Source organism: Anopheles cruzii, chromosome 3, assembly GCF_943734635.1.
Source record: "Anopheles cruzii chromosome 3, idAnoCruzAS_RS32_06, whole genome shotgun sequence".
Taxonomy (NCBI): domain Eukaryota; kingdom Metazoa; phylum Arthropoda; class Insecta; order Diptera; family Culicidae; genus Anopheles; species Anopheles cruzii.
In genome coordinates this window covers 60,955,643-60,977,369 of record NC_069145.1, presented here as the reverse complement: position 1 = coordinate 60,977,369, position 21,727 = coordinate 60,955,643, and the positions used below count along the sequence as shown (strand labels likewise).

The 21,727-nt window shown below is 44.4% G+C and overlaps 1 protein-coding gene across 1 annotated transcript in view; it reads right to left on the bottom strand.

Moving 5' to 3' along the window:
• Positions 1-21,727, bottom strand: part of LOC128272535 (lachesin-like) — a 51,836-nt gene that overhangs the window by 2,554 nt on the left and 27,555 nt on the right. Inside the window, 2 exon segments of the mRNA XM_053010360.1 lie at positions 8,115-8,257; positions 8,346-8,496. Coding sequence (XP_052866320.1) covers positions 8,115-8,257; positions 8,346-8,496 — 294 coding nt within the window.

The following is a 21,727-nucleotide window of genomic DNA, read 5'->3' as shown; positions in this document are numbered from 1 at the left end:
GTGTGTGCGCGCGTGCGAAAGGACGAAAAAAGGTTCCTTCACGCGGGACACCGAGAACGCGCCGCGTCTAGAATATAAATCAACTTCCATCAAGATGCGGTGCAGTCGGTTTTACGGGTTAGAATGTGTGTGTTCGGCGACGTATTTGGATTCTCGCACTTTGAGCGCCGCCGTAGACCTTCTGCTGCCTCTAATCGCTTCTTGGCTCTTTTTTTTTGCGGCTTTGGTCGACGGTGGTAGACACTTGATAGGTGCCATGCTCGGCGTTTGACGTGCCATTTAAGGTTTGCTTGTCAACCTTTAACGTTACTACCCGGCGCACTGGGCGTGGCTGATCAGGGGTCTCAAGGATGTTCAAGTATAAATTACGCCCCAAAACGAGCCCCGCCAACCTTCAGGGAGGATATTGACAAAGGACGAAACGGGGAAAAGATAAATGGCTGGTAAACTATCGGTGAAGGCTGAAACCAGAATCGATCGATTGGCCGAAGCAAGAGCAACATTGGTGAAATTGAAATCGATCGATAAAATGGGAATAAAACGGTCAAAAGTGTGTCAAATGTTCTTTTAGGTGAGCTATGTAAATCTTAAGCTTTTAATGCTTTAAGCCTTTCTTCCGAGTTGTATTGAAAATAGACACAGTTGACACAGTTAATATTGTAAAGCCATAACATTTCAGTATTTTCTCACAATTAAAGAAAATGTATTCTTTTCACAGAATACAAAACACCATTAGTGTTTGAAATGTTAACCTCACGGTGTCCCCTTTTATGTTCGGCTCTACCAGCCCGTGACCAACATTGTTTGACTTCTTTCCATCATTCTCTGCCGGGTGCCCTGGGCACGTCAACACCTTAACGGTGTGTAAAAATTAATGTTTCCCTAAATAGATGCGCCTTAAAGGTGGTTATCCGATTCGGTCCCCTCCTTCTCGGGTTACCCTTCTTCACGCACCAAGCATCTCTTATTCAAGGCGCGGCGAGTTGTGTTGTACAAGATAACAGAAGAAACCGGGAGAAAGGAGCGAAAAACGGACAAATCCACAGCAATCAGCGTCAAAAGATTGGAAGTAGCGCCCGGGCGAGGCGAGGTGGTTCGCCCCGTCGAAGGGAGCGAGCGAGTCTGGAAAACTGGCGGGGTGTTGGAAAACTGGTGGAAAACTGTGCGGCAAAGACTTATCGACGGCTTGACGTACTGGGTGACGTGGCAGTGAAAAATAAAGGAATCATCAGTGACAGCTTGCTCTCCTGAAGGAGCTGAAATTATTCTTTCGTTAGCATTATGCCGGGTGAAGTTGCGCACGGATTCGTTCGGGTTGGTTCGTGTAGTTGCTCCGTTGTTGGGCCCAACTTTTTGCCATCGTGCTGACTTAGGGGCGAACAGAGTGGGCAAAAATTTGAATAAGAAAGAAAAATTGCACCCTTTTTCGGGCAGATGTGGCGAACTGTTCTTGACCGAAACTTGAAACCGGCTGAGTATGCGCTGCGAAGGCCACCGTGGGCATGCTTAATCTTTATTTTTATGTATCGAAGTTTGTTACTTTTTTCGGAGATGGTAAAGTTTCGGGAACGGGTAGTTCGGCCCACATGGGTAAAAATGGAGTAGTTGATCAGACAACAGCAAGATTATTGCACGTTTTGTTTGGGCACATTCCGAAACGCACAGTGCTTTACTTGACGTGGAATAATGATAAATGTTCAACGATAAAGTTCTGAACGATATGAGATTCTGAACATATGTTTTGTGAATAATAACAATCATTGAGGGGCGCTCAACGAGCCATTATGCTTATAGACAGAGGCGTATGTCAATAACTGCGTTGTTGGAGAATAAACTCTGTTTCTCTTTCCAATTTCTTGGTGTTTCCTCTTTTTTCGTTTATTTTAAAAGTATTCTCTTTTTATTTCCTTTTTTTTAATCTCAGAAGAACGGACCGGGCTGTATTTATTTAGCTTAGTAGTGTATTATGATGCATGCGAAGGACTTATTGTCCAAACTTTTCAAACGATGGCATATAACAACGAATATGATTCGCTGCATTACTGCTACTATCTGACACTTTTCGCGTCCATATCTGTCTACGGAAGCAGTGAAACTTGCGACCGTTAGACCTTGCGAGGATTTGGGCTTAATTGCCGCAAAATTATAATGAGTTTGTAACATCCACAAGCAATTTACGGTGCCTGCAGCTTACGACCGTTCTCCGGCGAAAGGATTGAAATTTTCGTAATCCACAAATTACTTCACGGTCCATAGTGCTATAGTAATAGCTGCGAGCCGGCTAGTGTTGTATCGTGCCTGTAAATTAATATTACTCCGCTGGTGGGTAAAGAGAAAATAAAACAATTACGCAGCAATGCACGGTACACGCTGGAAAACAAATCCATCTAATAGTGTACGAATTACCAGACACAGCAAACTTTGTGTATCAATTACAAGATAGTATTGAAAGCGGCCAAAATGGGGAACAGATATAAAACATTCGAATTATGGAACATTAATATTTTAAAGTGTAGCAAACACATGAAAATAAAGAGATTAAGTATTAGTTATTAATTATCATCAACAACCCTTATTTTCTAACGTATGTTTTTAAATGTTAATAAGGTACGTTTTATTGCATGCACAAATCTATATGTGTACTTTAGTGAATTTATTATTCAATTGTTACCGATGTTCACTAAATGTTCATCACATTCCCTCTCTTTTCTCGGTGTTCCGTAAACCGGATACTGGCAGAACGGGTGCTTGGCTTCGACATGAAATAAGGCAATCTGTCGGATGTTACGTGACGGAAGAGATACGAGGCACGCATGATGCTCATAAGCATCGTTGCGTCGGCACTAGACGCCACACTAATGTGGAAAATAATCGTATTACATCGCTCATCTGGGCGATGCGTTTCATGCATGCTGCCACTGTCGGGCAGATCCGCAGTTTTCGGTGATGATCTTCTGTGCCAACAACGGTGAAACGTGGATAGTTGTAACCCATTTAGCGACGGGTGTGCTGGATTATGTTATGAATAAAAATGTAATAAGCTCAATTAAATTGGAGCCAACCCCGGAACGCAGCCCAAGATGAGCGAAGCACGTAACGTTGCGCCCGACGGAAGTCAAGTTCGTGAAACTACCCGAGGCGGCATAAAGTTTGGGGTCGTTTGGTGACTTCCTATCGTGCTCTCTTTCGCGTAGTGTATTTGTTCTGGATTTTATCACCGATGTACTGGAATCATTTCAACGAGACTACGTGCTCGTGAAGATACGGAAAATTATGTTGCAACGGCCAGGACGTTATTGTAAGCCCAAGCAAAGTTATGCAATTTACGGTTGAGAGCATGTCATGGTTGTTTTCTGGCTATGTATGGTACAAACATATTGCATTTTTTTTAATAAATTGAGCTCCAGTTAATACTAAGGGCCAACATACAACATAAAAAAACTCAATTTCAAAATAAACATAAATCACTATCGAATGATGGCCAACTCCTGTCAATTTTGCAACTCTCTATTCGCCATGAGCGACGTGGCAGTTGCAAAATGGAAATAAAAACCGGGACGACCCTAAACAGCACTTTCACCCTCGTCGGGTACCTAATTAATGACTTTCAACATTTGATGACTAAATAACAATATGTTCATTAAAATTCAAGCCCACCACCACCCACCAATGCCAATTAAAAGTGAATGAGCGTGCTGGACAAAAAAGAAAGTAAGAGGAAAAAAAAACGGGAAAAAATCCCGGATAACTCAAGCATCCTTTGTCAATTCAATAAGGAGCGCGAGTTCCTTAAGGTCGCGCAAGTCAAGAGCGATAAATCATAAATAAGCGAGACTCTTCAGGCGAACTAAACTAGGAAGGGAGATGAGCACAAAAAAGCGCAAAAGAAAGGCACGGAACAGCGTCAGGACGATTTCGCCTGACCACCACAGCCATGTCCTGGCATGCTGGCACATCCTGCTGCTGGGCAGGGCTTGTGAGGACAGCGGGTCGTATACATTTCCGCGGGGAAATGAAGTGGCAACGGAAGCAAATGCGAAAAAAGGTAGGTTTCTTGATTATGGATCTTAATGATGCAAAAGAAGGTGTTCGTTCGTCTGTCCAGATGGCAGGCAGCCAAGCAGATGCCATTATGGAGATGTGGTGCAAGTTATGGTAGAGGAAAAGGTAATTCCGTTGCTTCGCGAACAGTTGCGTTAAAATATTCAAAACAGAAATGTATGGCCCGGCTCACCGAATGAACGGGTACTGATTTTAGGATTGTGTTACTTAATAAGTGCAGTCGTTTTTAAAGTTGCTTTTATCCTACTACATCCAGTAATTGGACACAATTAGGATTTTTATGGAGATTTCTTTTTGACCGGTTTTGTGAACATTCCCATTCCCAACTTAAGGATCCCGGTAGAAATTATAATTTATAACCTCATTCAAATTGCGCACCGCATTGACATCAATAAACCGATGAAGCCAGACAAAGGTGACTGGCTGGCGGGCGGGACTGGCTTCTTCCTGCATCGAGTGGCAAGAATTTTATGCTCGAAACGTTTGGGCAATTTTTCTGCATCCGCCGCCGCCGTCGTCGTCGCCGTCGTTGGGTCACCACAAATCAGGGGTTCGAAATAGAGCGCCCTCGTTCTGAGGGAGGCAAAGAAGGAAATGGCGATTCCGTCACAGATTGCAGTCAGCCCCATCCCCAGTGTGAACTGTCCTCCCTTTAAAAAAAACGGAACGTCCTGTGCCGGAAGCCTGGGTAATGCGCTGGAAAAACATATTTTTATGGGAGCAAACAATGTGCCGCACAATGGTTGAATGAAATATGATTATTAAGAGTAATAATGGAGCAACCAGACTACAACGACGATGACGGTGATGACGATGATGATGATGATGGTGATCATTTTCAGTGTGGCCATGAGGGCGCGATGAAGCGCTTGGTTGGCACCGAAAATAACTGAAGCACGCTCCGCACGAGATTCGTCTGAAGGAAGGAAGGCCACCTTCCTGGGGCGACGACGGTGGGCAGTCCTAGTCCAGGCCCCGGGGTGCTCGGTCGGTGGGGGGGGGGGGCACTAGCTTTTCCTTCTCGGCTATGCAAAATAACCAGCGTAGGAAAAAGAAAACGATGAACCCCACTGGCAGGCGACATTTTCCTCGGCGGTGCTTTTCCGCGGTTTTGTCGTTGCATAGCTGAGGTTTCACAAACAATGACTCTTGGGGCGGCCACCCCACGGCACTCGGGGCCTACGGAAAACGTTGGCTTTGCTCTTTTTGCACGTTCTTCCGCGAAGGTAAGTTTATGCTACACGCCTAGGCGCCGCGGCCGCCCGCCGGGCGGGGAAATTGTTTAGCAGGAGTTTTAAATTATGCTCCCATAATTAATTGATGTTGTCCGAAATGGTTTCAATTCCCGGAGGTGGGGGGTGGCGCACCCGCTATTGGAAGGTAATTATTTATGAATGTCCATTGTGCCGAAGCCAACGGGGAGTACACAAAAGGGCTCGGCTAAGAATTTGTTTATCGTCTTAAGAAAATGAGTTAGCCGCTTTTCGCACAACTCACTGGGCTTCGAGCTCGATCGGCAAAAAACACGTCGATTTTGTCATCATAGCTTCACTTTTTTATTGTGGCTTTAATTCGCTACAACCAACAACCGTTTGATGCAACGCCTTATAAACTTGAATGAAATGTTGAATGTTGATTATAAAACAAAAACCACTAGCAACCATATTATGTTTGTCGGTCAGGTTCGCATGAAATCGACTGGCAGTTTATTATTAATGTGTCGAAAACAGTTTAAAAGTACTACTGAGGGCAAAAAATAAGGGAATTTCTTATAACTCGAAAAATCTTTATTCTTCTAGGGAACTTTATAGATTCTAGGGAGTAGGGATTAAAGTAATCTCTACTCTGTTCAATTCAGCTGTGTCTACATTATTACAATTTTCGAAGTATTCCCAACAGTTCTTATAGGCTACCATAGGCTACTACGGTGGCTAGGGGACGATATGGGTCGAGTTTATATCGAAATGATAATGAATGAAAAGATCACGAAAATGTGAAAAAATACTAAGAATTGTCTCTCCACAAAACCGGTCTTTTTTGACGCACAGCATTAAATTAAATGACGCATAACACCTAAATACATTTTGTACAAACAATACAATACATAGTATTCTGTTTTCAATAGTGTTTCAACATAGCTTCAATGATGATTTATCAATACTGAGTAACATTGTTATTACAATTTTTTTAAATATTCGAACAAACAAATGAAGATCTCTTATCATCTAAATCAATAACAGAAAGCTCATCAATAGCTTCTGAACGTTTTAGATTAAACCGAACATCTGCTGCCCTTTCCTATGACCATCTGCAGCCACTTCTACGATACGCCCAGATGGCAAATCTAATTCTTATGTTAAACTTTTCACTTCATAAAGTGTGCCGGCTTATCCACAGCACGGCTCATCTAGCCTGGACCAAGTGTGTCAAGTGCAAGTGTGTTTTGCATCCTCACGTTCAGCTCACTTACGAGTGCACTCGAGGCGAGCCAAACAGTGGCCCGTCCAAACATTTAACGAACTCCGGTTGCACTTGGGGAACGGGGCTATCGACGAAAGGATTTCAAAGAACCAGAACGGCCTTTAACGCTGGAGAAAGGTATCTTCCGGGGATCTTTGATTTCGACTTGTGCCAGACTGCAACACAAATCATGCCCGCCGGAGCTGGATTCGGCATGTACGGCCATAAATAATGATCCACTCCGGGCTCCCGGTTTGCCCCGTTTTCATCGCCCTTTATTGGTTGTATGAAGCTGTCAGAAAGGCGCACGGGGCTTGTGGGCTCGAGTGTGACCGGAAGTGTGCAAAAATCTACACACAACAGCAACGCAGCCTTCCTAGCCGAGGATGCTCTTTTGTGTTGTAGTGCTGAATAAATAATTATGCTCGGCGTGTGCATAAGAAATGTGTGTTCCTTCATTTGATTGTTCTCCGTATGAGGTTAGCATCCGCCCGAAGATTATCCGTAGGCGAACCGCTTCGAACACTGGACACGGGCTGGCACTGATTGCCGCCTACATTCCTTTGGTGGAACTCGTTTACCGTCCTAGACCACCAATTTCCCATTCGCCTGCAGTGAGAATGCTTGCTTGGTTCCGATTCATTTAAGAGAATTCGAGTCTACTCATCTTCGGCGAGGGCGAACCTTCGATTGAAGCGTGGAACGATGTTGGGGAACCCAGCGTACTATAATGAAAACCGTGCCCGGTAATGGGTCTTGCGGAGAAAAGGGGTTTCGGAGTTCGGATAGGAGCTGCTCCTGCAAACCTCACCAGCACCTATACAGTGTGGTTTGTAAATAGGTCCGTGAAGCTAAAATCACGGAACAGAAAGTGAAAGGCGAAGCCATTTTTCAACACGACAAAGAACAAGGAGCAGCGAGTGAAGGAGCAGCAATCGGGAGCGAAAATGCATTTCATAAAACATAATAGCTTCAATTATTGTGCGATCAATGACAGGTGTTTGGCTGCTGCATGCTGGCTTCGTTCGGCCAACAAGTTTTAATTTATGATTTAATAAGTGTAATTAAAACTGTCAGCCAATAAACGGAGCCTTGATTTATGGCGCTGCGCTGTGCAAGTGCAGCGAACAAACAAAGGCTACCCTAAACGCTTGGGCGGAGCGTCATCTATGCTGCCCAAGCTAAGCAGCTGTAGGTGCGCCGCCTGTTCTAGGTGTTGGCCAGAGGGTGACACAATTTGGCCTGATTTGTAATGAAATTCTGTGTTTGAATCTGTGCGAATACAGTGAAACTGCGATGTGGACCAGGACAGTGTGTGCGCACAAACAATGGAAGGATTGCACGCAAACACTCCAATTGCAACGTTTGAAGTAGTAGATTTTATTTAACGCAATTATTTCAAGATGATGTTCAAGAAAATAGAAACGCGTTCGTGTAAACCGGAAACTGTGTTTGGTAAGCAAAAAGTCGCTTCAACGTAGGTTCGACTGTAGCATACAAAACACCGCGCTCAACACTTACCAACCAACCTGCTCCCACTCCGGTGGCCCACTGGCGAGCGTTTAGGTTTAAGGAAAATTTGCCATACTCACTGTAAAGTCTAATTGTTCCGTCCGTTTCGCCCCTAGGATTCTTGGCCACACATTTGTACGTGCCGTAGTCCGTCTGCTGGATGTTGAAGATGTGGAGCCGCATGTGCGTCTTGTAGACCGGCATTCCAACGTTCGACTCCGTTCTGACGTTAAAGTTTTGGGGTGCGCAAGAGCATGAACGTAGGAAATTAATACACGGACCCAGCGCGATCGGGACCGCCGGAGTGTTACCTGTACTTCTTGGAGTCGTGAATCATGTGTCCGTCCTCACGCGTCCAGTAGTTCAGCGATGTGGGGTGCGCCTCGGTGAAGCATTCCAGCGTCACATTGAAGTACAGCGGCACTCCGACTAGCTGATGCGGTATCCACAGCATGGGCGGAACTGGAACGAAGTGAGACCAACGTTGTGGATGAGTGGAAAAAAAGTTTGAGAATAATTTGAAAAATGTAGCCCCGCGTGAGATGTTGTTGGTCTAGTGACACGCTGGAATTTCCCAGCAACTTTATGTTCGCTGGCGACCACCAATCCAATCGCTTGGCTCCGTGATTTGCTCACGAACCCGTTGCGCATCCGCTGACGGATAATCTGCGACAGCATAACATAGAATAAACATCGTCTCTTGTGAAGCGAAGTGACAATAATGTTACCACGTTCATCACATGCATCAAAAGGTGTAATATTTCAGCGTTATTCGTTTTTCTACTCGCCTCCCAAGGAATGCTGTGTCTTCGTGACGCGAATGCTGTTTTCTGCACGCCACCGGAAGTGGTTCACGTTTGTTTTAACTTTGTTGCCAGCGATAGTGAGCCAATGTTTACCGTGCACCGCTATTTGTTACTTCAATTCTACTGACTGACTGACTGACTGACTGACCGAGGATGGATGGGTATCATGAGTCAGCGGAATGCTACCTCGGAGGAATGTGATGCGGCTCATGGTGGATGGATGAAGTTATGCTAGAGCTCCAGTTGGGCGCACCTTGACAAAGTACCACTCAAGGATTTGTTATCAAACTGTTTTTGGTTATAAGCTTAGAATGTATACGTTAACATAATTTTAGATACTTAATGATACTTTTTGTAATAAAATAACCTTATTTTGGGGTAGGTTTAAAAATTAAAACAAAATAATAAGGAAAAGTTTCGGGCATTTGCTCTTATTTATTCCACCCTACACGTAGAAGAATTAGTAGTTTCATTGACATTGAATAGAAACGAGATCGGAGTCGAGCGTGATTGGCAAGGCACCAATCTAGTTAATACAATCCTTTACAATAATTCAATCGTTTTAAAGTCACGCATCATTTTATCTAATAGACCTACACGTCGACCATAAAACAATTATAAAAGCCACCCACCCAGGAACATACGGGGTGACAGCGAATGTATCATAATTTATTAACAATTTCATCGATTTTGGTAAATAAATAAATGACTTCGGTTGTGTCAACGGTTCCGTCGTGTGGTAAGTGGTCGAGATAATGGCCGCCTAATAGGGTGTGATGATTGATTAATTGGCTGGCAAACCCTGCAGGGTCGAATGTGTCAATTAGTAATCGAATCGGCAACTTCCTCGTCACGCTTCGGTCGTTTAAAATTTGTGCCACCATTTCGACACCAGAGCGACGGTAAGTTAATTTTTTGTCTGCCGCTGTCCCGCCGTTCCGACCTCGCGACAGCGTGACACCGTGTGACGTCGTATGTACTAATTATGCTGGCGACTGATGATACCGATAATCATGCTTCATGTTCCACAAATCAAGTCTGTTGTAAACGCTCGTGTGCCGGAGAAGCTAACAACCCGGGATAGCTGCACTGTGGAGCAGCAGCAGCAGCAGCATCCATGACGTCCGGAATGCGGTGCCGGAAAAGAAACGGTGCCAGAAGGCGTAAAAGAATCAAAACCATAATTTTCTTTCCGGCGAACCGTTCTACGTAGGTCCTTGCGCCCTCTCGTATGATACTCGTCGTTTTCGGAAGTCGAGGGAATGAATTTTTAATGCCATTCACGTATTTTATTACTTCCGAACCGGTGCTGGGACGACATCCCATGAGCATTGGCCGTGTGGGAGTATAAGCGGAATAACCTTATTTCCACACCCTCCATTTTGAGCCCCTTTTTGCAGTATGTGTCCGATAGGATTGAGCCCGGGTTTTTGCGTTTCATGCTCCTCTCGCGCGTCAGGGGACAAATCTGGGAACTTGCAACGCCGGAACGGAGCCAAAAAAAGTGACGGAATATTTGAGTGAGCTTCGAAAGAACCTGGTGTTAACTGGTTTTCCACTACTTTCCGCCCACCCATCGCTGGATTGACACCAGAACATTATCATCAAAAAGACACTGTCATGATAACGGGCGTACGAATGCTTCGACACTACGAAAAAAGGGTAATATTATGCTAATAAGAAAGTAAAGTCGTATACCCGTCTGCAAAGGCTTTGAGGAACGTTTGTTTGCCAACAACTCATTTTGCCAAACTTAACCAAATCTTATCGTCGTCATCCATTTACCGTCATCCATTGACGAACATTAATGTAAACATGTATTAACAAACGTATGAAACAGTTACTTCCTATGAGAGTTAATTAAATTGGTATTAATTATTCAATATCTTGAAACTCTTCTACCTTGTATGTTGACTTTTATAATTAGAGATTTTGACTATTATTATTATTTGGATTTTTTAAATTTGATAATCGTACGTGAATCAAACCGCTGAAAATATGGAAAAGCTACTTCAAAAATCATAGTTCGAAGATTTGATGGACGCATTCACACTAATGAATTCTAATAAAGTTGTTATGTTATTGAATCATTAAGCGATATACCGGACACCGTCTAACGTCTAATCCACTCTAATCTAACCCATTCTACAAGAAACAATAGAGACACCAAGAAGAAAATTTAAACCAACATAAAATCCTGTCTAAAACAAAGGGGCTTTTCGAACAACATTGACATAGAATCCATCCACGGGGGTTGTTTCATGCATACGAACCAATTAAACTTTTGATCCAAAAAGACACAGTTTGGGCACAGGATCGAAACATTCCTGCTGACGCTTACTTGATTTCGCCTTTCGCTTTCGTGTCCGAGAGAACAGTTCGGTCGAAAGAATTGATCCGTTTAGTGGGAGCCAACAAATCTGTTCATTTGTTTTTCACGCTGTCGCCAATTTTTCCACCGATTGAATAAACGTGTGTCTAGTCACTGGCCAAACTGTCTGCCAATCGCGTTGGCTCTATGTTCTCTCGGCAGCAGACCGAACCCACTAAACGGTCTTGTGTCGGCCACCGACACGAAACACGTTACGGCCCCGGCCTGGTATCCCTAAATGGGTGGAAAAACAAACGAATGTACCACCGGGACGGCGAGGACCTGTGCCGTCACCGCTGGAGAGCTTTGCTTGCACAGAGGACGCAAATGGAAATTGAATTTAAATAAATCCTCCAAAAGCGGTACAACCGACCTCTGCAGACAGCTCAGAGGTGCAAACTCTGATCGGGTCATCATCAGGTCCGTGTGTGCTGAAATGCTCCGGTCCCGGTCCCGGGCGGAACCGGATACGGTGAATCTGTTCAGGAACACTTGGCGTACATCAATAGACCGAAACGTTTTCTCCACCACCGGTCGGTTTTGAGTGGCTTTCTCGGAGTGATCTGATACGGTTGAACGGATCGGCAATGTTAATAGCAGTAGGTCGAACATGTACTGCGGAGAACCGGCAGATGAATCATTGATTCATGATGATTAGGTCATGAATGGAGAATTGAGAAGAGAGTCACTCCAACTAGCATACATCTCGTAATAGTGTCTGTCTGACAACTATTGTACAGCAATATATTATGCGATTTTCTTATTGCCTAATAAAAGCCATTCTAAAACAGGGGATATTTTTTCCAAAACAACATTTAAAAATTTTAAAAAATATTCAAAAATACAATAAAGAAAGTGCCGCTCAAAAGCCTCTAATATAAGCTGTCGCCACCGATTGTGTAAATTGCGATTTGGGTAAAGTCTCGTGAGTCGTAGGAACAAAACAGGAAAAACTCAAAAACACTGGAAAGTCCGTTTTTGATGTAGCTCCCGGTCGGCCACTTCAAGGAGCAGGAGCCGGTGGGGACACCATTTAGCAGCAGCGTTCCAACACTTTACGGATTACCATACGGAGTCGCGCGGAGTGTCCGTGAATGGCCCGCAAAAAACCGCCTTGATGCACCGATGTCCCAACATTGTTCCGCCGCAACGTAATCGCATTTTGCCCGAGCACGGGTCTCTCTGCTCGGGGGGTTATCCGGCGGATGTGGCACCCCAGACACTGGGGGCCAATGATTTCAAGGGTTTTGAAAATTTGCGATGAGACTCGTAGGGCCGAGGGAATATCTTTTTTCTGTTGGCCCGGGAAGTGGTAGTTCGTGTCGAAAAAGACGCCCAGTGGTCGTGGCTTGCCACCGAACGACGATGTGGTTGCAGTTAGTGGACATTGCACTGTGGTTGCGAGCATGGCGTATGCCTGGTCAACATTGGTGGCACAACAGTTTTGGTTTCGATTATGTACTAAAAGTTGATTAGTAATATTTTTCTGGTCGGATACTGGAGCTACTGCTACCAGAGCATGCTCGTAATGGGCAATTTACCAGGGGTGTGCGTTGAGATTGGGACTGTTAAAAAGATGGCTGTACCTGTCGATTGGGACTTCCCAGTTTAGCGGTTCATTCATCATTACCTTGTTTTGACATCAGGTAAACGATTTCAGGTCAAAAAAAAAATTATTTCGGTTTGCAACCCATCATTGAAAGGGTTAAACTATGTCAATTTTTGTGCCTGAAAATGACGTTTTGCGGGGATTATTATTTTTCTGCTTCTCTTGAAGAAAACTGCTTCGGAATCACACCAAATGCTTGTCGGGACTTGTGTTTGGAAGATCGCAGTGCGTTAAGTGGTTTAAAAAAATTCAAAATGACGATTTTGACTTTACAAAAAAAAGCCTTGAAGGACTTTAAAAAACGGACTTTCTGGTGGGACAGAAAGGTGTGGTGTTTCACAAGCTCCCAAAACCTGATGCAAACGTTAATTCCGATCGCTACTGATAACAAATGATCAATTTGAACCATGCATTGATCGAAAACGACCAAAAAACCGTTCCAGTTTTTTTAATGGAGACGCCTGGTTGCGCGTGGCAACAGCCACCAGGCGCCCCAAAAAACAAAACTGTTTCAGGATACTATCAAATCACTTGGATGGGAGCTGCTATCCCTCCCCGCGTTATTCACCAGACTTGGTTCTTTCCGAATATCATTCATTTTCATCGATGGGACACGTATTGGCTGAGCAGCCCTTCGTTTTTCTACGAGGAAGTCGAAATGGGATTACTAATTAGTTTACTTAAAAAGTCGACGAATTCTTTCGTCTGGGAATCCATGATTTAGCAGAGAGATAGGAGAAATGTATAGCTAGCGATGGCACATACTTTGAATAAAATAGAAAATCGCATTTAAATTTTATAACCATTTTTTGTGTGTTAAAAACAGTCCCAATCTCAACGCACACCCCTGGTAAATACGAATAATGTTACTTTGAAATATACCAACTACATAGTTACTAGAGCAAGGCGTAGGCTGTAGTAGTAGGAGGCCACATTCGCATCACACGCACGCAGAAAGCAGATTTGGAAACGAGCACCGAGTTCAATTGCAGCTCGAAATGAACGTAAAAAGTACGCCTGCTGAATTCTCAAACATCAGGACGGGCCACCGGGATGGTATTAGTGAACGGGCTGGTTTCACGAATACGTCTTGCTGAAAATGCGGTACTGTATGAGCCTTAAAACCTAACCGTGTTCTGGGTGGCTCGAACCGATCGACTTGAGTCAGGGCGGCAATAGATGTCCGGGATGCCAGAAGATGAATGAATCGTTCGGTTCGGAAACAGGTGCGTGCAATGGCAACAGCGGACACCATCAGGCCACGGAAAACTCTCCATATACGCTGTGCCAGGTTTAACTTCCCAACATTTGGCCTGCCAGCAAGCCAGCCAGCCAGCCAGTCAGTCAGTCTGTCGGTAAGGACGCTCCTTGCGGGTCGCGTGTGGGTTTTCCATCCTCAACCGATGAAAGGATAAAATCTTTTCCATGCCACACCGTCACGCGGAAGGCTGTGGTACCATCGTCGTACCGAGACACCGGCAGCCGCTGAGTGCTTTAATGGCTTGTTGGCTTAAGGCTTGTTGGGAATTTTCACATTGTGCCGGGGATAAATCAAGCTTCTTCATTCGTCACGGGCTGACGCCGTGGCCGCGTACGTCGGAAGGTGTGTTCCGATCATTGTCGGCTGACGAGAGCGGGTGTTAGGCTCAACGTGTAAGCCTTAGCCGTGGCACGTTATTCAACTTTAGATTAACAATGCGCGTAGGATTGTTTTCGTGTTGCCCCGGGGAAGAATTGTTTTGCCTCATTATTGTGCATTGTGTTTATTGTTACAAGCAATTTAATGAATGTCTTCGTGATGTCCACCAATAGTTAAGATTGCTGATTCTATCCTGGGACATGTTCTGAGTTATTGTTTCAGTTAATCGTACGTTCGTAAGGAGTCAAGCAGGCATATTTACAACCGTTGATCATCTTCATAAAATAGATAAATAAATAAAAAAGTATAAATCAAAGAATAAATTCCTCAAAAGTTCCGAATATTTACGAAAATGCTTCTCATAAATGCAACTCATAAATTATAAGCCAGAAATGATTTCGTTGGCTTACATTTAGCAACAGCTCCATTTAGCATTGTATATTTAAACTCATAAACATTGGAAAAGAAAAAAGAAACCGTAAAGAAATTAATCAAACATCCAGCACGAAATGGCGCATCGCCGAAGCAAAACTTCAAACGTTCGTCCGTGGAATATTATTGCCACGTTTGAACCCGTGAACCACTCCTTTTTTCACGTTCACAGCTCCAGCAGCTGAATGTAAAGTAAAAATGTTGCCCAAGATTCCGGGCCCTATTTCACCTCACAGCCTGTGGCCCAAAATTTAGTTTAAGCCCAGAGAATAAGCAATTTCTTATCGCGCACCCGAAACCTTTGCATTTCCGTGCTATTTCCAGCGAAACATTGGTGTTAAAAAAAGAAACTTTAGCTGGGACGAGTGCTGCCGAATGCTCCACTCTTGGGCCGGAGCCGGAGCAAAGATGGTAAGAACTTCAAAAATCAACGGTTACTGCAGATCCTTACTAGGGATGAGCATGTTCATAAATATTTTATTGCTTCCACGGCGGCCTCTTTCTTCGGCCTTGGTACTGAGGGCTTTGCCGAATTCTTCAGCGCTTGTTTTACTTGTTTTTTGTGTGTGTGTGTTGATGCTTAAAAGCTTGAAGATGTAGGATTTTCTTTTTCATCCCACAACCGCAGCCTGGGCAAATAGGATCTGTTTCGCAAGCTGTCTTTTTTGTTACTCATCTGGGCCGGGAAAAAAAAAACTCAGAAGGCCTTTCCAGAACGCTCCTACGGACGATGACGATGGCGAATGTGCTTCCCTTTTTGATGGGAATTCAATTTGTTGGGCGTGATGATGTCTGTGCGCTCTACGCCCGGACTAAGGAGGGACAGCTTGGCTGTGGGAATCACTTCGGAAGGCAAGGGATCGGCGTGCGTTGCTGCAAAACCGCACGCTTGAGTGAAGAAAGTGTTACGAGCCCCTGGGGTCATCAAATCAGTAGGCAACGGAACGGCACTCGATCCAGTCTTAGCATCGTTATCTTCGGCTCCGACAAGGGTGAAGGATTCTTTAAGTGGCTACATCATCAACACTTTGCGGTTCAGCGGTTGTTTGGTGCCCGAGAAGGACCTAAGGGCCTGTTCAGGGACCGTTTCGATTTGTGGTTTTCGGTAGGGATGGATGACGAAATGGGCGTCTTTATATCATTATTAAATCGATGACAATTTGATTTTCATGAGACACTCCCGAGGGATCGGAAGTCTGCCTATTTTGTCGCCCGAATGGCGAGCGAGCGGTCTTCTTTAAGCTACGTGTCTCCAACGTTCACGTTGCCTTATTTCGAATTCCAACTGAAGAGCTTTTCGTAAGACCGCGCCGACGAGTAAGGTAACACTCCAGTTTAGGACACACTCGGTTGAAGGTGAAAAATGGAACCAACTGGTAGCAATTATGTGCCTCCCGAGCGGCATCTCGGAGAAAATTAGTGCCCCCGAGGCCGCCGAGAAAAGTTGCTTCACCGGAGACAAGGAAACGAGCTGATGGAAAACAACGATTCGCGAAAGATAAGTGATGCGCGGTCTGAAATTCGTAACCTTAACGAAAAATGCACAGCTTAAGGCAAAGGGAAAAGTGCAAAAACAATGAAGAAGGCGAAACAATTTGAATGGAACATTAAATGGCGTCTCAACGCCGCTGGCCACGGACGGGCGAGCGAACGAACGAAAGTATCCTTGCTGAACCGGAAGGCATAAGATTTTTACCCGATTTCCATCTGTTTGGAAACTTAATTTCATTTTTCGCCTGTCTTGCCGGATGCCCTCCGGAAATGTGAAACTTTCAGGCATAATTGGAGTTTTACTCCGAGAGTGCCACTTATATTTCGTTTTCCGGAATGTTTTGAGAACAATCACGATGGATGTTCCACTTCGCTCTTTGTTTGTGCTTCCAAATATGCTGAAAGCATATGGATCGAATGATGCTTCCGTGCAATGATATGGCGGAAAGGATTTTAGGATCGTAAAATGATGTTTCTTTTTCTTAGATACTACGTGAGTAACGTATCTTGAAACATTTACAATTAATGGAGCACTCTCGTGTGTAATACACTTATTATTATGATTATACCGGGCATTGGGCAATAGTTGACAAAACTGGCGAAGCGAAGACAAAAACAGGTATATTAAAACATAATGCGTAAAGTAATAAGCAAATGCGTCCATTCGCAACAGTTCTGCCAGTATGCAATTGAAATTAAAATATATAATTTAATGCATTTATTTCATAACCTGCACCTTAACTTTTCGATCAAAAACTGCTCTCTGCACTGCACTTTTTTATAAGTTCCACTTTGAAGGCCAAATGAAGAAAAAACTGAAGTTTTTTTTAATAATTTGGCATTATTCATCGGTTAGTTTTAAAAAGAAAAAATAATGTTCTAGCAGACAAATTACTTCAAAAGTGGATTTTGGCCGAAATTATAGACACTACGTAGAGTCACTGGCAAAATGCAGTTTATTTAACACATTTTAAATTACTTTAAAATTTATATTAAGTTTACCATAATAGGAACCATATCTTTTGAACTGAACTATGGCAACTAATCGTTCATTAAGTTCTTTACACCGGATGACTATTTCCTTTTCGTTACTGCTATGCGCTGTGTTGTGATGCATTTTATTCATGTGGCCAAGCATTCAAAGAACCTGAATCTTGATGAAGTTTCAAAGATCGTTCTTGAAGTTACATTTTCGTCGAAGGAATAACATATTCACAGGGCTAAAGCTCTCCGACGGCAGACTATTACAACTTTATCCTGGCAATGGTGACGGTTTTCTTAAATTTTCCACTCACAGCATCAAATTAAGATGAAGAAACTAAAAAAACACCTACTAAAATCTGAAAGCGATCGTTTCCCCAACGCAGGATCAATCGCAGGAACGGGACCCAGAAACACGTCGTCGACCAAAGAAAAAGGAAAACGGATGAGATTAAAGAATTCTCTGCCAACACTCGCTGGCAACTCGTCGCCCGAGGCGAAGATTAAAGGAGCTGGCAGCCGCTGTACAGACAACCGCAGCATGTACAGTTTGACTGAACTTTTCCAACATCAGCAGCAGTAACTAGCGGTACCAGATGGTTCGGCTGGCTGCGAGGATCGCCGGGTCTCGCCCGGGTGCGCCGGAGAATGTTTGATTTCAAGGAGCTCCAGTAACTTAACGTTGCTCGCGTAGTGGGCAAAAGATGAATCAGAAAGTGGAGCAAAAACTTTACATCTAAATGCTAATATTTCCGGTGTGCCCTGGCTGGCTGGTTGAATTCCCCCGGCTCACCGGGGGAGGCCAAGACATTGACATCAAGTTGTCAGCCGTCGCGACACGACACTTGCTACACCCGGGAGCTGGGCGAGAGAAAAATTTCGTAATTTATATTCAATCATATTCCCATGGTATCCCTTGGACTCTCTCTCTCTCTCGTCCGTCGTCCACACGCCGGAAGTAACTGGGGATGACTCCCGGTGTTTCCAGCGCCAGCCACCGGAAGGACGCCGACCGACAGTCTGCCGACGGAGTGCGGTAGCTGATTTTCGGTTCCTTTACTGCATAATTTGCTTTTAATAAAATTGTTAACAAACATAGCTCGGGCTGCCCTCGTGCTGTTGGTGAGCTGGCGACAGCAGCAAATTGCCAACGATGACGCACGCACTCGCACACACACACACACACACATACACAGGGTGGGGCCAGGGTGCGAATGTGTTTAGCTTTTCTCGATTTGCCACCGGAAGGAAGGAAAACATAAACCACTTGCACTTCTCTCCTCACTCTCCGCCGGTCTCCAGAGGGCAGTAGTCGAGCAGTAGTCGTGTGGCCGGGAAATGGGTCGTATTCAAATTTGCACACTTGTCTTTGCAGGGCCGTGAGGCAGGAGAGGGCGGGAGCGGATGGCGCAACAGTTGGGTTTGAACGGAGGCTCGAACAAGCTCCTGCGCCATTCGAATGTTATAACTGTTTGCCAGGTCATGGCTTACGAAATCGGCCGTGGAGTGTTATTGAACCGCTTCACCTAATGCCCCACGTCGGAGGGCTGAGGTTTGTTTACCACTTCGCTCCTCGAGGGAGATGTCGTTCACTTGTTGAATGCATTTTATTTATCTACCAAACGTACGAAGGTGGCTCGTCGGTGAATATGCATACAGCTCATTGTAGTGATTTGGTAAATAATCGAATCCCTTTGATAAGTTCTGTAAACCAACCCAAAACAGAACAATTAAGATTGACTTTTGTTTTCAAACTTCAATTCAGTGTAAGATAATCACATAGATGAATTTGAGAATTTGGAAATCCGAATGTAAGTATTGCCATGTTTTTAAGCAGACCCTGAGGTTTGCACGAATGTGTCCAATTATTTTTAGTTTAATACAAGTATCTTGTCTCACATAAAAAGTCGTATGCTTCCGCTTATTTGACTGGTACCTGGTGTTATTCAGGAACTTCTTTGATTCTAGGGTGTAGTAGTCATTCATAGCTTTTTGAATCTGTTCTTGTGTTTGATTTCTGTCGTGAAGAACTTGTAACTTATATCTTCAATGAAGTAGCAGTCCCTTGAAGGACTTTTTTGCCATGAATTATTTTGGGTTTGTTTGTTTAATATACTATTTTCGAATTCTTTGATTTAGCTGTTTTTATAATATTGATATTGATTTCCTTACTTTTTTAAAAAGTTTTTCTTGTTTTCACCTCTGTTTGCTTTAGGTGAAACTTATGATCATCGATCATGGATCATAATGAAAACTCGACTTTAATTAATTCAGTCATAATGCACAGGTGTTGGGGCACCGCTGTTGCGAAATTCGAAGAGTATGTTCCAGCACCAACACTGGTTCAGGAAGCAGTGCCAGTAGTATCTAGTCATAGCCATGCCAGTGAGGCTCCTCACTGGGACGACTTTCTTCTAGCACCATTAATCATTCAACTTCATCGTTACCGATCTCCGGCTGTCACTTTCGATTGGTTCCATTTATGAAAAACACTAGCGGGAATTCCACGCCAAAAAAGCCGCACTACATACAAACAAATGATTTTTATCGTTGGCCCATAAAACTGTTTGACAAAAATCCACTTTCAAGCCACATTTCCCCTCCGGAGCCAGTGAGACGCGAAGAGCAAGGGAAACACTTTCGCCACCGCCGCCACTTACTTAGCACGTTCAGGGAAACCACAGGCCACCGGGGCTGGGGCATCTTTTTTTTCCTTCCTTGCAGACGTTTCGGTTCCTGGCTCAGCAGCCCAAAGCCGACACATAAAAACCGTCAACCAAAGTGGCAAAATCATGGTTATTGCGCCCCCCATTCTCCGACTTCCTCTGAAACTTCCTGCTTCCCACCGTGGCTGGCTGTTTGGAGTTTTCCTTAACAACACTTTCAGTCTGGCCCCGACGACGACGACGACGACGCGGACGACGGCGAAGACGCCAGGCGTGCCTTTTGCGGCCAAACCCTCAACTGCAAGGGGTGTTGAAACCAAACTCTCCCAGTTCCGGCTGCCGCTCCGGTGGCATATTCTCGTTCACATTTCTTCATGCGTTTCCAGCCGGGTTTTTTCACTTCTCTTTCACGCCATCGTGACACGGCAGCCGGGGCGCGTCGTGCTGTCGACATGTTGAAGCTAATCCAGATCTATTGGGTGGAGCTGGAAGCGTTGGGCTGGGAGTCGCAGCGTAAGAAACCGGCGGAACCACATCAGAACACATCTGCCCGGTTCTTGCACTTCCCAAGCGTGCGCGAACATACACAAACACAGGCACGCGGACACTAGTGGGGTCGAGGTTTTGCGACTGTTTTTAAGTACATAAAATGTCATAATATATTTGCACTCGGGGTTTCGGAGATTTTCCACCAACAACGGTGGCAGCAAGCAGACAGTCGCTCCGGATAACGATCACGGGCCAGCGGGGAGACCGAGCCATGGGAGTAACCATATGGGCTGGTCGTGTGACTGTAAACATAAACACACTTCCGGACCGGCTAGGGCTGGGAGCCCAGACAGCACATGCCTCCAGACGGCTGACGACGACGACGACGACTTGAGCCACCCGAGTGAACTGCTGACAAAGTGCTCGTGCCGAATGAAGTTATGACGAGCCAAGACAAATATGAGTCAATTTTCGGCTTGTTGTTCCGGTTCCGGCGGGGATGGGCGCTCCGTTTGCGCGGTTCCTCCACTTACGGAATCCGCAATATTGTTTCGGGATTAGGGCAAAGTTTTGAATAATTGCTCAAACACTTCACTCAACTTGGGCACACCCCGGCACACCCCGGGTGAGTAATCTGTTGAATGTAGCACAAGTTCTGGCAGAAGCATAATGGAAATCCAATAAGGAGTGCGGATTTCCGTTGCAAATCGTGTGACACGGTACGCGCGGATTTGTTTGTGCTCGGTGCGGAAAGGAAAACACCGTGCTAGATTTGATTGGTTTGACTTTTGTGGGATTTGAATCCTAATTTGATGACATTTTATTAATTTGCGTGTCAGCACTTGAACTTCTTTTATAATCCAAAGAGCGAAAGCGAAAAGCAAAAGATTACAGGCTCTCGGTTGGAACTGCAGTTTAAAAGAGGTGTTCCAAGGTACGTAATGCAAATTTCGATTTCGATTTACATTCAAAAATGCCGCATTGCCGTCTTCGCCTACATTAAGTTTATTATGCTTTAAAGAATTTCAATTCTTAGATAATTATTATTTTGCGCAACGAAAACTAAACGAAATGTTTACTTAATAATAAGAGTTTTTTGTTCATGACATACATACGTTACAAACATTTACAAAAATAACAAGATAAATATATTGAATAGATAGATAAATTAATTAACTAAAAAAGCATCGTATTGGTAAGAGGATGAGA